The sequence below is a fragment of the Sus scrofa genome, chromosome 4 (assembly GCF_000003025.6).
Source record: "Sus scrofa isolate TJ Tabasco breed Duroc chromosome 4, Sscrofa11.1, whole genome shotgun sequence".
In the NCBI taxonomy this organism is placed as follows: domain Eukaryota; kingdom Metazoa; phylum Chordata; class Mammalia; order Artiodactyla; family Suidae; genus Sus; species Sus scrofa.
In genome coordinates this window covers 66,566,405-66,583,163 of record NC_010446.5, presented here as the reverse complement: position 1 = coordinate 66,583,163, position 16,759 = coordinate 66,566,405, and the positions used below count along the sequence as shown (strand labels likewise).

The window sequence follows — 16,759 nt, the reverse complement described above, 5'->3', positions numbered from 1 at the left end:
TTGTATTTCTCTTATAATCAGCGATGTTGAGCATTTTTTCAAGTGCTTGTTGGCCATCTGTATATCTTCCTTGGAGAACAGTCTATTCAGGTCTTTTGCCCATTTTTCCATTGGGTGTTGCTTGTATATTCTAGAGATCAAGCCCTTGTCCGTTGCATTGTTTGAAACTCTTTTCTCCCATTCTGTAAGTTGTCTTTTAGTTTTCTTTTGGGTTTCCTTTGCTGTGCAAAAGCTTTTCAGTTTGATTAGGTCCCACTGGTTTATTTTTGCTCTTATTTCTGTTGCCTTGGGAGACTGACCTGAGAAAATATTCATGAGGCTGATGTCAGAGAGTGTTTTGCCTAGGTTCTCTTCCAGGAGTTTGATGGTGGCTTGTCTTATATTTACGTCTTTCAGCCGTTTTGAGTTTATTTTTGTGCATGGTGTGAGGGTGTGTTCTAATTTCATTGCTTTGCATGCAGCTGTCCAGGTTTCCCAGCAATGCTTGCTGAATAGGCTTTCTTTTTCCCATTTTATGTTCTTGCCTCCTTTGTCAAAGATTAATTGACCATAGGTGTCAGGGTTTATTTCTGGGTTCTCTATTCTGTTCCATTGGTCTGTCTGTCTGTTTTGATACCAGTACCACACTTAAAACTGTGTTTTTAATAAACGTTCCTCTTTCATGCTCCTTAAGTAAGACACTATTCTTTTATCCAGAACAGACATTCTAGCACATGTTAAAATGTGGAAAAAGGGGGCAGTTCCTGTCATGGCACAGTGGAAATGAATCTGACTAGGAACCATGAGGTTGCCAGTTCAATCCCTGGCCTCTCTCAGTGGGTTAAGGATCTGGCATTGCTGTGGCTGTGGCGTAGGCCGGCAGCCACAGGTCCGAATTGATCCCTGGCCTGGAAACCTCCATGTGCTGTGGGCATGGCCCTAAGAGGACAAAAGACCGAAAAAAAAAAAAAAAAAAAAGTGGGAAAAGGGAAGGATAGAGGAAAGATTTGGGTACCATTTTGGATCCAACTCTATTCTTGGTAAAAATAGCTCAGGTGTCAGCAACTGCTATTAAACCTACTGGTCAACATTTTAGTATAGGTAGTAATTCCTGAGCTCCTTTTGAATATCTCACCTGCTGTTTTTTTTTGTTTGTTTGTTTGTTTGTTTGTTTTTGTTGTTGTTGTCTTTTTGCCTTTTCTAGGCTGCTCCCACGGCATATGGAGGTTCCCAAGCTAGGGGTCTAATTGGAGCTGTAGCCACTGGCCTACACCAGAGCCACAGCAATGCTGGATCTGAGCCACGTCTGTGACCTACACCACAGCTCACAGCAATGCCAGATCCTTAACCCACTGAGCAAGGCCAGGGATCGAACCCACAACCGCATTGTTCCTAGTCGGATTCGTTAACCACTGAGCCACGATGGGAACTCCCTCACCTGCCATTCTTTTAATGAAGTTATTTCTAATCAAAGTTTTAAAAAAACTAGTAGAGTTGATTATTTTAAAATACTAGCTTCTATTTTATTAATAGATTAAGAAAATACTTCTTAGAGTATTTTTAGGTTTTCAGATAATTTTAACAGAAAGTACAGAGAGTTCTCACATACTTTTATCCAATTCAATTTTAATTCTACTTTTAAGTCCTCTAGGAACTTATTCCACAGATATATTGGCACATGCACAAAATGGATCTTATGTCATTGCAGTTTGTATTAGCCAAACATTGAACTTAACTTAGTGTTTCTTGATAAGACATTGATTAAGTAGACTTTTTACACCCAGTGGAATATTATACAGCTGATTTTCATTCCATGTACTGATATGAAAATATCAAAAGTGTATGTTATTAAATGAAAAAGTGACGTATAAGAAATGTTACTTTTATGTGCGAGGAGGGAATGACAACATATATTATTGAACACAACTTTATAAGTAATACTGAAAGAGTTTAGAAATGATGGACTAGATAATTTGGACCAAAAATTCAACTAAGGAAGGCTAGAATAAATATAGAAAATATCTGTCTGATAGCTTCAAGGAACTAACTAGTGAAGTTTGTGAAGGATGACCAGGCCAAGATCAAGGAGAAGATGGAAATTCAGGGTGGTGAACCATGCTTTTGGTGCTGCTTTTGCCCTAAGAACTTTGGTCCTTTCTAAGAAGCCACTGCAAGGCTGAGGAGTGTTTTTGACAGCCTCAAAAGGAGAGGGGAGAGTTGAAGATGAGAGAGTGCCAGGAGTCGGGACACCAGAAAATGCCCTGGACTTTGAGTTGAGACCCAGAGGAACTTCACCGTAGTAATAAAGGTTTAGCAAGCTAATTCTCACAAAGACTGTATCCCAGCTTTGGGTCATCTAGAGTTCTGGACATCTAAATTCTGGAAATGGATTGAAAGCAATGGTGAGTTATTTCTATTCACAAGTACCTCACACTTCTTCCTACTTTCAGGAGGAAGATGACATCATTCTAGACCTCCAATTAGTCCTAAAAACAAATCATCAAAGGCAACTGGTAAAAAAGTATCAAGAGTCTCCTAACATATTAAATAGAATGTTCAGGATATATATTTTAAAAATTGCAGGACATGTGAGGAACCCGGAAAACCACAATTTGAATGAGAAAAGGCTAATTAACTGAAGTGAATATTGAGAAGAATTGGATGTTGAAACTATCAGACAGAAACTTTAAAGCAGCTGTCAGAAAAATGATTTAATGATCAATTATAGCAGTTAAGTCAGCAAGATGGATGATTAAGATGTCCTCCATTTGTTTTCCCCTGCCAATAGCAATAATCTGACATCCATCCATAGACAAATGCATCTTTCTGGGATCTTTGGAATCCAGGTTGGAGATTGTGAAACTCTGGTGCAGTTCAAGAACAAGGAAAGCCATTCTGAGGAGGCAGCCTGGCATCCAGGCAGTTGACTGTCCAACCACGGTCCCAGCTACAGACCCAGCGACAGCCATGTACCTCTGAGGATTTGGCAACAGAATAACCCTGTTTGGCCTTGGTCCTGTTACCAGCAGCAAACACCAAGGGACCCAGGAAGAGTCATGCCCTCTCATGCATTGGGTAATAGGCATACAGACCTGATGCTGATGTGGCATATGAACCAGCTGCAGCCCCCTTTCTACCATGGTCTGAGAGTCCCTGGAGATAAATCCACTAAACTCAGTCAGACTCTAGATTTTGGGAAGGACATGTGGCCTTCCATAGTCCCAACCATAGTCATGAGCAGTTCTGCTGATGTAGAAACCAGGCAGGAGATACTAATAGCTTTGCCGCAGGAGATCCTGAAATGGCCTTCTTCTCAACTCTAGTCCCTCCAACCTCAGTCAAGGAACAGTCTAGCCTTTCTTGGGTCCTGTCTGGAAACACACCCATCTGTGCCTTCAGAGCCTCAACCCTGCAGACCACAACTGTGGCTGTAAAACCTGAAGCTCTCCCAGGGACCTGGCAGGAGACAGTCATCCACAACTTGGTAATAGACCTGCTGTTTGAAGCCCCAGCTGAGGAACCTGAAGTGCCACCTTAATGAACAAGGTACTGGAAGCAGTTCTGTCCACTCGGGGACTAGACAGAGTCCACACCTGCCTGAGCCCCTGGTTACAAGCCTGCCAACCATGGACCCCACTGCAGACATAGCAACAACCTTGTAACTGGCTCCAATTCAGAACAACTGCTATTCTGGAGGTAATCCCATCAGTCAGGGAACTAACAGGAGGTCTTTATCTGCTGAAACCACAGTAAAGACTGGAAGATGTGTTTGCCCCTTTCAAATGCACAGACACCAATGCAAGGCTACACAGGTCATGAAGAATCAGGCAAATATGACCTAATTAAAGGAAACTAATAGCCAGTAAATAACCCCAAAGAAATGGAGATATACAGTTTTTCTCAAAAAGAATTCAAAATAAGCATCTGAAAGAAACAAAAAGAAACATAAGACAACAATTAAATGACTAAACAAAATTAGGAAAATCATATATGACCAACCAAGAATTTTTTTTAAAAAAGAAAAGAAACCATAGAAGAAGGACCAGACAGTAATCCTGTAGCTGAAGAATACAATGATATAACTGAAAAACTGAATAGAGAATTTCCATAACAGACTTGATCATACAGAAGAAAGAATCACTGAACTTGAAACTGATAATTGAAAATTAGCCATTAGATGAACTAAAAGAAAAAAAAGAATGAAAAAGAGAGAAGAAAGTCTACATGAATTATCAAATATCATAAAATGAATAAATAGTCACATGATGGAAATCTCAAGAGAAGAGAGAGTAAAATGGGAAGAGAGCTTATTTTTAAGAAATAGTAGCTGAAAATTCTATAAATCTTGGGATAAACATAGATGTCCAGGTATAGGAAGTTCAAAGGACCCCAAGCAAGATCATTCCAAAGAAGATCTTCCTGGGATATAGTGTAATCAAAATGGGTAAAGTCAAAGACAAACAGAGAATTTTGAAAGTAGCATGTTTCTGCAGAAACCTGGCAGTCAGAAAAGTGCTGAAAGAAAAAAAAGCTGCCAGCTGAAGTTGCTGTCGTGGCTCAGGGGAAATGAATCTGACTAGTATCCATGAGGACATAGGTTCGATCCCTGGCCTAACTCAGTAGGTTAAAGATCTGGCATTGCTGTGAGCTGTGGTGTAGGTCTCAGACGTGGCTTGGATCTGACGTTGCTGTGGTTGTGGCATAGGCCAGCAGCTGTAGCTCCAATTTGACCTCTAGCCAGGAAACCTCCATATGCCATGGGTGTGGCCCTAAAAAGACAAAAAAAAAAAAACCAAAACAAACCAACCTGCCAGCTAAGAATATTATACCTGACAAAACTGTCCTTCAGAAATAAATGAGATATAAAGATATCCACAGAATAAATCTAAGGGAGTTCACCACCACTAGCCTAGCCTTACAAGAAATGCTAAAGGGAATATCTCAAGTTGAAATTAATGGATGCTAAGTAACAACATGGAAACATATAAAAGAATAAAACTCATAGTCAAATTCAGAATATAATAATAAAATAATGATGGTGTGTAAATCACTATTATTTCTAGTTAAAGGTTAAAAACAATAATATTAAAACAATTATAACTATAATAATTTGTTAATGAATATCCATATAAAGAGACGTAAAGTATGATATTAATAGCATAAAATGTGGGGAAAGGAGAAGAGTTTTTATATGTGATTGAAAGTTGTTATCAGCTTAAAACAGACTGTTATTTCTCTAAGATGTTTCATGAAAACCTCCAGGTAACCACAAAGGTAACTGAAAGGAATTAAAGCATACCACTAAAAAGATACATCACAGGAGTTCCCGTTGTGTTACAGTGGAAATGAATCCAACTAGGAACCATGCATGAGGTGGTGGGTTTGATCCCTGGCCTCTGTCAGTGCGTTAAGGAACTGGCGTTGCTGTGAGCTGTGGTGTAGGTAGCAGACATGGCTCAGATCCTGTGTTGCTGTGGCTGTGGTGTAGGCTGGCAGCTACAGCTCTGATTAGACCCCTAGCCTGGGAACCTCCATATGCCGCGGGTGTGGCCCTGAAAAGACAAAAAGCCAAAAAAAAAACACATATATATATATGGTTTATACACAAAGGAAGACAGCAAGAGATGAAAAAAGTACAAAGGAATTTAAGAAATGTCAGAAAACAGGAGTTACCATTATGGCTCAGCAGAAACAAACCCAACTAGTATCCATGAGGATGTGGGTTCGACCCCTGGCCTTGCTCAATGGATTAAGGATCTGGTGCTGCCATGTGCTGTGGGGTAGGTTGCAGATGTGGCTCGGATCTGGCGTTGCCATGGCTGTGATGTAGGCCAGCAGCTGCAACTCCAGTTTAACCCCTAGCCTGGGAACTTCCATATGCTGCAGGTGTGGCCTAAAAAGACTAAAAAAAGAAAAGAAAAGAAAAGAAATGTCAGAAAACAGTTAACAAAATGGTGATAATAGGTCCTTACCTATCAATAATTCCTTTAAAACCTAGATGGACTAAATGCTTCAATCAAAAGACAGAGTGCCTGAATGGATTAAAAGACACCCAGATCCAACAATATGCCACCTACAAGAGACACAGTTTGGTTTTAAGCACACATATAGGCTGAAAGTTAATGGATAATAAATGCCTACATTAAGAAAGAAGAAAAGTCTTAAACAATACAACTTTACAACTCAAGGAATTAGAAAGAGGAACAAACTGAGCTCAAAGTTAGCAGAAGGAAATAGTAAAGATTAGAGCAGAAATAAAGAAACTAGAAAGACAGTAGAAAAAAAAATCAATGAAACTAAGAGTTGGTTTTTCAAAGATATAAACAAAACTGATAAATCTTTAGCTAGACTAACCAAGAAAAAAAAAAAGAAAGCTCAAAGAAATTACAAATGAAAAAAGGCAGTTGTGAATTCTGCCAAATATTTAATGAAAAATTAATGCAAATCCTCCTCGAACTCTTCCAAAAAACTGAAGAAGAAGGAATACTCCCCAACTCATTTTACAAGGTCAGAATTACCATATCAAAGCCAGATAAGGACACTATAAGAAAAGAAAACTGGAGGCCAAAATAGCTAATGAGCACAGATGCAAAAATCTCAACAAAATACTAGCAAACTGAATCCAGCAGCACAGTAAAAGAATAATACACTATTATAAAATGGGCAAAAGATATACAGACATTTCACAGAGGAAGGTAGATGGCAAATAAACATATAAGGAGATGTTCAACATCCTTAGCCATTACAGAGATGCAAATAAAACTACAATGAGGAGTTCCCTTGTGGCACAGCAAGTTAAGGATTTGGTATTGTCATGGCAGCAGCTGGGGTCACCACTAAAGTACAGGTATTCCTTATGCTGCTGAGAATAATCCCAGATGGATGTTTGGAGATGAATGAAGAAATAAGACCAATAACAATGGTAAATATATGGATACATATAAATGCATGCTAACAGTATAAAATATAAATTAAAAATACATTGTGGGGGTTTAATAAATATTATGTATTTCATATATATTATATTGTGTATCATACATATAATTATAATACACAACAATAGCATTATAAGCCAGGGGTGATAAGTGGTATCAAAGTATTCTAAAGTCTTGCAAAATCTGAGATAAGGGGAAAATACCAATTAATACTGTAGATAAGTCAAACATTAATTTTTTTTCCCTTTGGTTGCACTAGCAGTATGCAGAAGTTCCTGGGCCAGGGAGCAAACCCATGCCACAGCAGTGACCTGGGATGCTGCAGTGACAACACTGGATACTTAGCCCACTGTGCCACAAGGGAACTCCCAAGCATTCATTTTATAATCTCTGGGTAGCCACTAAAACAATCCTAAAAGCGTATGTAACTTTCAAACTAACAGAGGAATAAGTAGAGTAAATCCAAAGATAATAAGAGAAAATTGAACATAATCTTGGCAGACTAACTATAAAGGTGATAGAAATAAGATATAATGAATTTCTGCACAAGATATTAGAGTTATTATATATTAAGATATATTATATATTATATATATATTATATATTAAGATATTCAGTGATGGTATAAGACTGACAAATAGATTAATGAGATAAAATATAGTTCTAGAAAGAGGCCCATACATATATGGTCTCCTGATTTATGAGTCTTTTAGGATGAAATTAGAGTAAAGGCTTACTAATTAGTAGTGTTCACCTAGGAGAGTCCAGTGTATCCATAACCAATTTGAAGTTACCCTTGCCATAGAAAAAATATATCATTTCCTTAGATTGTCATTTCCAAAAGGAAGCGTTGGGTGTACACTATGAAATTTCCTCATTATTCTGTCATGCTGGACACCCTGTTTTAGTTAACATTCCTTATAAAATAAAGTAATTCTTACTCAACTGAGAGACATCTACCTTCTTATGGTGACTTCTCCATACATCTACCACTTCCATTACAGATTGATTTAATTATTTCTTTGTGTCTTGAGGTGCCTATTTATGCGAAGTATTGCCTGTTAATTTCTACAGAGATATTTTCAAGTAAGACTGTGGAAAGTCCTGACTCTCATACTAAATGAAGTAAGAAAGAGAAAGACAAATACCATATGATATCACTTATATCGGGAATCTAATATATGGTACAAATGAACCTATCTACAGAACAGAAACAAACTCATGGAGAACAGACTGTAGTTGCCAATGGGGAGAAGAAGAGGAAGGAGTGGGATGGACTGGGATTTTGGGGTTAGTGGACAGAGACTATTGCGTTTGGAATGGATAATCAATGAGATTCTGCTGTATAGCACAGGGAACTATATCCAATCACTGGTGATGGAAAATGATGGAGGATAATGTGAAAAAAGAATACACACACACACACACACACACACACACACACACGTATGACTGGGTCACTTTGTTGTACAGCTGAAATTGACAGAACATTGTAAATCAACTATGATAAGAAAATAAAAAAAGACTGTGGAAAGTCCTCACTAACATCAAAATAGTTGCTTTGATAGACTGTTATATTGAGCAATATAAATTCCTTAGCTAAGAGTATTTTCATATGGTATGCAAATATTTCTCATTGGAGACTTTGATGTTTGCATGGAAATTTAACTACAGGCTTATATTTTATATGAAAACTGTTTCAAAGTGGATACTAAATCCACTTCAGTATTACTTTATTAATAGGTATTAGACCAAATAGTCCATCATTTGTCATCTGCTGGTTAGATTTATTATTTGCCTATACCATTAAAGCAGAGGGAATTTAGTGTCTAAAATTCAGTTCTAGAATTCCCATCGTAGCTCAGTGGAAACAAATCTGACTAGCATCCATAAGTTTGCAGGTTTAATCACTGGCCTAGCTAAGTGGGTTGAGGATCTGGTGTTGCCGTGAGCTGTGGTGTAGGCCAGCAGCTACAGCTCCAATTTGACCCCTAGCCTAGGAACCTTCATATGTGGAGGGTGCGGTCCTAAAAAGACAAAAAAAAAAAAAGGAAAAAAAAAAAGAAATAAAATTCAGCTCTAGAATTTAGAATGATTATTTTTTAATTGTGGTATTTTCATTATTCTTAATCTTCACTACAAAACTACTCTACTTTTTTTCTTTCCCTACCTGGATTATATTCTGTAATATACAAGGTGAATTAGTTGTTTTTTATTGTGTATTACAAATGAGTATCATAAACCTAATTTTATATTAAATTATATTTAAGAAGGGCCAAAGAGCCTTTCAAAACAAGGGTGCAGATTTCTTATTCCCTAGGCCTGTGAGGCTGTGTTTGGAATTGTTTGCATTGGCGGCCTGGTGAGAGGCAGGTCCAACAACAACACCTTTGTAAAAGTGCATGTATTCTAGTTTGGTTCTGCATCTTATATGCAGTCCTTTACTGTGCAGTGAATGATTAAATCTATGTAAAATACTTGACCCTCGTTCTTATCCAATTCATAAATAACTGATGCTTTTAATCATTGCTGTTCATGTTGCTTCCTTTCCCTTTGAGCTCAGCCTTCCAATGAAGTCTCAGTTCTGACTGAGAATGACAGTAGTGGGTTTAGGGATGACTTGGGCATGGTTGCAGGGCAATGGAGGAAGTTTGAACAACCAGAGGACAGTCCGAGTTCTGTGAATGGAAGAGACTGCCAGTAAAATACCAAACAGATGTCTGTCTCCTTCCCATTTGTGCATGGAAAGCTAGATGCTGCATCGGAACTCATTTATTGCCAAAGCCAAAACTCAGAGCTTAGAGGTGTAATGGAGCAGAAAAGAATTTTTTCTCTATTCCAGTTCTATTTAGAAAAATGGAATGAAAGAAAAGGCAAGGTTCTAGTGGGGGTGGAAACCAAGTGGGATTATCAACTGGGAATGCTGACATCAATTTAAAATAAGCCTGTTTCAGAAAATAAGTTATTTTGGAGACAACTGATTTTCAAGTGGATAGTCTCTCTTTTATTTGTTTGCAATTCAATGCCCATCAACTGCCTACTTATGAAAAACAGTTGGTGGAGGAAAGGGTGAGTGTTTGGAAGGTTGTGATCTCATGCAAATTTTTAATAAGACCTAATTAAAAACAGAAAATTGAAACATATGCAGATTTGGAATGAATTAATTCAGTCATCACATCTTAATGCCAGTTTGAACTAAATATTCTACAGATGGTAATGTGCCACGTGCCAATTAATATTTCAGATAATTATGGGTATTGAATAAAAATTGTATTGGGTTGACACCACCTCCATTATTGCTACAGTGTAACATGCTGTATGTTATTGATTTAACAAAAAGACTATATAAGGATAAAGTCCTGAGATTTTGTAAATGGTTTTATTTCCTGATAACTTTATACTGAGGCTAGTATTTATCTCTCGGGAAATGAAGTAAGAATTAACTTACTCCCAAGTAAGTTAAGTAATTTTGGGGCAGAATGCCACTCTATCTCTATGCTGTGGAACCCAGAGCAAGGATTCTTAACTTGGAGCCAGTAAAACCTCAGGGGGTTAGCCCATGGATGATAAATACTGAGGAATATTATGGAAAATTTGATGTTTGTATACATGTGCTTTTTTTTTTTTTTTTTTTGTCTTTTGTCTTTTCTAAGGCTGCATCCATGGCACATGGAGATTCCCGGGCTAGGGGTCCAATCGGAGCTGTAGCTGCCCGCCTACGCCTACGCCACAGCAGCGCAGGATCCTTAAACTACTGAGCAAAGCCAGGAATCAAACCCTCAACCTCATGGTTCCTAGTTGGATTGGTTAACCACTGAGCCATGATGGGAACTCCTGGGTTTGTTTTTTAACCAAGGGATTCTATAGCTTTCATCAGACACAATGAATCTATTAATAAAATAATTTCTACTCTTACATAAGCACTCATTCCCTTAAGGATTCGTTTATTATGTAATGACTGTGACAAGCTACCAGCTCACTCATGGTTTTTGTTTTATATAGTGGACATTAAAATTAAAATGTGGGAGTTCCCATTGTGGCGCAGCACAAACGAATCTGACTAGTATCCATGAGGATGTGGGTTCAATCCCTGGCCTTGCTTAGTGGATTGGGGATCCAGTGTTGCTGTTAGCCTTGTGGTGTAGGTCGCAGACACAGCTTGGATCTGGCATTGTTGTGGCTGTGGCACAGGTCAGGAGCTGTAGCTCTGATCTGATCCCTAGCCTGGGAACCTCCAAATGCCACAGGTGTGGCCCTAAAAATCAAAATAAATAAGTAAATAAATAAATAAAATTAAAATGTATTTTGAGACAGTCATCATTGCTATTTAGTTAGCATTCATTTTTCAGCTCATTACCTATGGCAGTGTTCTATACAGTACCAAGGTTATAAGAGTCACAACTTCCAGGAGCCTTTACATGATGTATAATACAAATTGGTACTCACTAATTACTTATGTTCTCTAGATATTTTTCAAAAATTTTAAAAAGAATGTTTTCTTCCTATATATTTATATTTTTAAAATAAATATATTTGAATTGATACCAGTAATAAAATTATAATTAAAAAAAAGGAAACAGATATCAATGCAGGGGCTATCTCAATGTTTAGTATATTCATGCAGTTAAAGACTGCAGAATAATAAACTGTATTAAGAGATCAGATATTAGTTTTACAATCGGAAAAAGTAAAGCTAATAAAAAGATGCAATGTGCATATTCTACCAGAAACATATGCTATAAAAATATGACAAAAATGTTAATAGTAGTAGTAATAATATACATATTAGTAATAATAATAGTATAAATATGTAATAATAATACATATATATATATAAGTACATTAAAGTAATAGTAAACTTGAAAATATTAGCTAACACCACTTTTGGGTAGATCATTAAGGGGGGGTTTGGTCAGGAAAACAGAAGTCACTCCGTATCTGGGTTATATAGAGCTTAATACAGAGGAGTTTGCATGATGGAGAGTTAGAAAGTTGGGGTACAGAGGCCAGGGAGATGCTGCTGAAGGTCAGGTTAGCTGTCACCAAAGATGGGAGGAGCCTACTCTGAAAAGCTCCACCTGGATATCAAAAGCAGGTGGGGTTCTCAATTCCTTGCCTGGAAGCTGCTGCCATCATCCACTACTTTTGTACAGTTCCCAGAGCTATCCCCGTCTGCAGGGAGGTTTCCATAGATTTGCTGAGAAGCTGGTGTGAATATCTGATCTGCCCTCACCTCTGCTTGCAGTCCACTCCAGAGAGTAATTTCTTTAGCTTTTCTTACTTTCCAAGTCTTCCCACAGATTCTCCACCTTGGGAAACTAGATCATATAGAGAAGATTCTGGGAAACAGTTCCCAGCCTTAGAAGTAAATGTTAGGCAGCCCATCACAATAGGCTATCTGTATCCCCAGCACTTTATGGATGCTTTGTAATCATCATCTTATTTAATCCTCCTGACAACCCTATCATGTAGGTACTATTATTATTTGCATTTACAGGATGAAGTATTGAACATTAAAGTGATGAAGTTCAGGGCAACCTCTGGGGAGGGCTCTCGTGATCCAGCTGTCAGGTGGGAACTAGGGCCTGGTTCTGAGCTGGGGTGCATCTCTATAGCGTGGCACCAGCGTCTTCATTGGGCCTAAGGCTTACGTCTCTGGTAAGGGGAGCAAGCAGGAAGGGTGGGCTTTCTGGCAACAGACACGACTCGGTAGATACATAGATACTCTGGTATACTCTTGCCAGCTTCCGGAGCTCTGCGGGGCGGTATCCAGGGTTATGGCGATCACGGCTTCCCAGAACAGGCTGGAGGCGGGGACCAAAGAGCCACGTCGCTGTATCTCTTTCGGGACAGCTGCGAGGGAGCCTGTATCCCAGGGTAGGCCAGGGACCCTTGTTAGGGAGCATGCTCCCAGGTGACCGGGCACCACTAGGGCTTGGGCCCAATAGGCGGAGTACCGTGGACGCCCAGGCGCCAGCAGCGGGGCCCCGGGCCGCGCCACTGCGCGGGAGTCCGAGCCTGCGCCGAGCCTGCGCCGAGCCTGCGCCGAGCCTGCGCCGAGCCTGCGCCGAGCCTGCGCCGAGCCTGCGCCGAGCCTGCGCCGAGCCTGCGCCGAGCCTGCGCCGAGCCTGCGCCGAGCCTGCGCCGAGCCTGCGCCGAGCCTGCGCCGAGCCTGCGCCGAGCCTGCGCCGAGCCTGCGCCGAGCCTGCGCCTGCGCGGGGGAGCCGTCGTCCAGAGCCAGCGTCGCGGACCTAGCGCGTTGTTGTGGCGCCTCCCGGCGTCCCAACCGGAACGTCCCTTCACCGAAGCTCAGCGCGCCGGCAGGTGGTCCCATAGCGGAAGCCGGCGCAGCGTCGCTCTGTGGGTTAGCGCTAACAGTCATAATAAGAATAGTAAATGAGAGCCTCTTTTTCTTCTTTTTTTTAATGGTGTGGGGCCTCGGACCCTGACACTGGCCTGCTGTTCTAGAATACTCCTTTCCTTAGGGTGAACGGCCCCTGTGAAACTTTATGCAGTCGGGTTTCTCTCTCCCATCTGACATTACAGCTGTCGTCTATCAGCACCTCAGTTTTAGCTCAATGGGTCTCAGTCCTCTTCGGGTAAACAAGCGTTTTTAAATTGCCGATAACATCTTTGCAAATATAAGGATTAATGTTTCTGTCTGGGAAAGGGGTTTCTGTCAAGTTCAGATCCTCAGTCATTGAAGTCCCAATGCCAGTGAGTATACATGAGTGAGAGGCAGGATAATTCCTCTTATAAATAATCTAGCGCTAGAGTCTTGCTCAACCAAGATACCCTGTTGCAAACTGGCTATTTTCGTTTTGCTTATGATTATATTTGCCCTGTGTATTTAAGCTCATATATTCGTTCATGGAATGTAAGTCTATCTACAACTGGTTACTAGTTGATATTTTAAAAAGCCTCAGTGATTACTTGGTCTATTGTAATTGTATGATCCATCTTTCAAAGACAATATAAGGACACTTTATTTTAAAAGAAAAAAAAAAAACTCAGCAACTTTCCATCTAACTTGAAATTAAAAAAAAAAAAAAGTACATGAGGTCTTCAAAAGTTTCAGGATAAAGACTGCTGTGACTTTCAAGCCCTATTATCTGACCTAATTTTACTTTTTTGGAGTCCCCAGGCCTTCTGTGACAAGAGGGATCTAGTTAGTCCTCCTGTTTATTTTTCTACTTTCTCATAGCTTATGTAATGTACAGTTAATTGAAATAGGATATCATGCATCTTTTCTACAGAAGCAAAATCCAAAATGTTTTTAAATGATGTTCTACTGATTTGTAATTGGTTTTTAATTGAATCCTGCATTGCTTTACCATGTAGGGGAATGATCTCTTAAGCCATAACTATAACGATTGAGACTTTAACAGAAGTAAAGAAGACCTGTGCTCCAACTAGTTGTTTGCATACCGTTTTTTTAGAACATAAAATGTTTTACATTTGTCTAATAGATATTTTGCTTCAGTGTGTTTATGGTAGAAGTCCTTTCTTCTTTTTAGTTCCAGCTTTATGTTCAGTATACACATTTTTGAGATGCCTTGAATTATTTTATCTGTGTTTCTGAGAGCAAACCTGAAATATTGTTATCTACAAAATCCATTTAGCCTCTGCTCAGATAAATGCATGTGTTCCCAGATTATTGTAAATGTCAACAAATATTTCTGAAACATCACAGCAGTTTCTCTTCTTGGAATTCATAAGGGTATATTTTGCTGGGCTAAGAAATCTATGGTGCTTTACTTGTTGTTTATTAGGACAAGAAGGGATTTTAATTTCTAATGTTTACCTGTGGTGAGTAAACCAAAAATACATTCTTCTCTTCAATACCAGCCATGAACCAGGTAGAATCTAGGCTCTATGGAGAGAGTAGAGATCAAACCAGGCCAGCCTTTGTTCTCCTGTAGTAGGGGAGAAGGAGAGATAGGTACAAACTGATGAGCAAATATTAAATAAGATCATTCTGGAGAGTGCTAAATGAAGTGAAGAAAATAAAATAATGAAATGATAAAAACTTAGGGAGATTGGTTAGGGTAAGCCTTTTTAAGAAGGTATCATTAAAGACTGGATGATAAGCCAGCCATCTGGACATCCCAAAAAAGAGCATTCAAGACAGAGGAAGTAGGCCACCAAAAAAAAAAGTGGGATGGGGAATTTCCAGCATCTCTTCAATTAACATTCCTAGTACCAAAATCCAGTATATCATTAGAATCACTGCCTCTCACAGAACCTGAACTTACAATGACAATTGACAGACTGGAATTCTGAGCTAAATGCAGCAAGATGAAGTGTGATTAATATGAATGTAGAGTGGTGCATGTAAGTTCACAAGCCCAGTTACACAGCATAAAATGATATTCGTGTGACTTGGCAGCTGTTCAAAAGAGAACAAACAGTTTGGGGATTTTAACTGACCACAAATTGGAGCTTGCTCGCACTGTTCCTGACTGGCAAGAACAATGTGTAGATATTGCCCTTAGGCAGATTTTTCCCCAGTTTAAGGCATTGTTAGATCTGTCCAAAAATGGAACTCTCCATTTCTTAACTCATTAAAAAAGAAAGAAAGGAACAAAAAAGAACAAATACCTATTAGGACTTTTGGAAAAAGGAATTTCTGTTGGAGAACAGTTTAAGATATTTTTTGGTTTCTGTCAAGCTGTGACTTGTTACTTGTTTCTTTCATTCCAACATTTTCTTCATTTGTGGATATTTATATACAATAAAGCAAGAAAAATGACAGTATATAAGGCATATGGTGAGGTTTATTGAAAATTTAGTGTATAGTGGTACCTCTCAAAATAGCAATCTGGAATTGAATAGTTTTAGACTATAAATTTTCAAAAGAATTTAGATTAAATTTCTAATATGTTTTTGGACAGATATCATAATGAAAATAAATATGTCTTGGCTTTGCCATGTATTAGCTGTGTAACACTGTTTACTTCTTTGCACTTTAGCTTCCTCAAAATGAGGACAATAACTTATATCTGCCTGAAAAGATTGTTATGAGGATTAAATTAGTTGCTTTGTGTAAAGCAGTTGGAGCAGTTCCTGGCAAGAGTAAGTAAGACATATGTTGTGTATTTGCTGTTATTATTAGATGTAAATAATACATCTACTACTCTGCCTTCAGGAATTAATGACCAAGTTAATAACTGAGACACCTGACCAGCCGATCCCATTTCTCATTGACCATCTTCAGTCTAAACAAGGAAGCCGTGGACAGCTTCAGAGAACTTTATCTGGATCTGCAGCTCTCTGGGCAGAAAGTGAAACATTAGGTAAATGAACAAATATATTTTACAGTGAATGTTGATACATTTATATAAAATTCGCAGAAGTCTTTCTCTTTATAAGTAAATCTAGATGGTTACCTTGGATTTCATGTATTCATCAGGGTCTTCACACATATGCTAAAATCTGTCAAAAATATTCTTGAATTTGAATATTTATGTATGCTTTAAAACATGAGAATCTGTGTATTCAATTTGAATAGAAATAAGATTCATATTTGCACGAAAAGCTTTCATGTGAACTCACACTAATTATTTTGAACTTAACTCATTTCTTACCTTTTTATGAAGAATTTGAATTACTTATAGCTCATAGCTCATCTGTGTAGAAAGGTAAACAGTAAATTTCTATAGTTACCTTTTTTTAAAGCCCGAAGAGGTGGTGATTCTCTATTGCCCTCAGCTCTAATTTTATCTTATGTAGTAAGTTCAACCTGACGAAGCTTTATTTACTCCAAATATTGGGGAACCAGCCTTACCAAGTCCGCAGTAGCCTTACCTCATCAATAAGCACTGGTGAGATATTGAGTACACTTG

The 16,759-nt window shown here is 38.7% G+C and overlaps 1 protein-coding gene across 1 annotated transcript in view; it reads left to right on the top strand.

Annotated features, from left to right (window-relative positions):
* C4H8orf34 (chromosome 4 C8orf34 homolog) overlaps positions 1 to 16,759 on the top strand; it is a 361,598-nt gene that overhangs the window by 54,330 nt on the left and 290,509 nt on the right. The window contains 1 exon segment of the mRNA XM_021090806.1: positions 16,063 to 16,210. Within this exon segment, the coding sequence (XP_020946465.1) occupies positions 16,063 to 16,210 (148 nt within the window).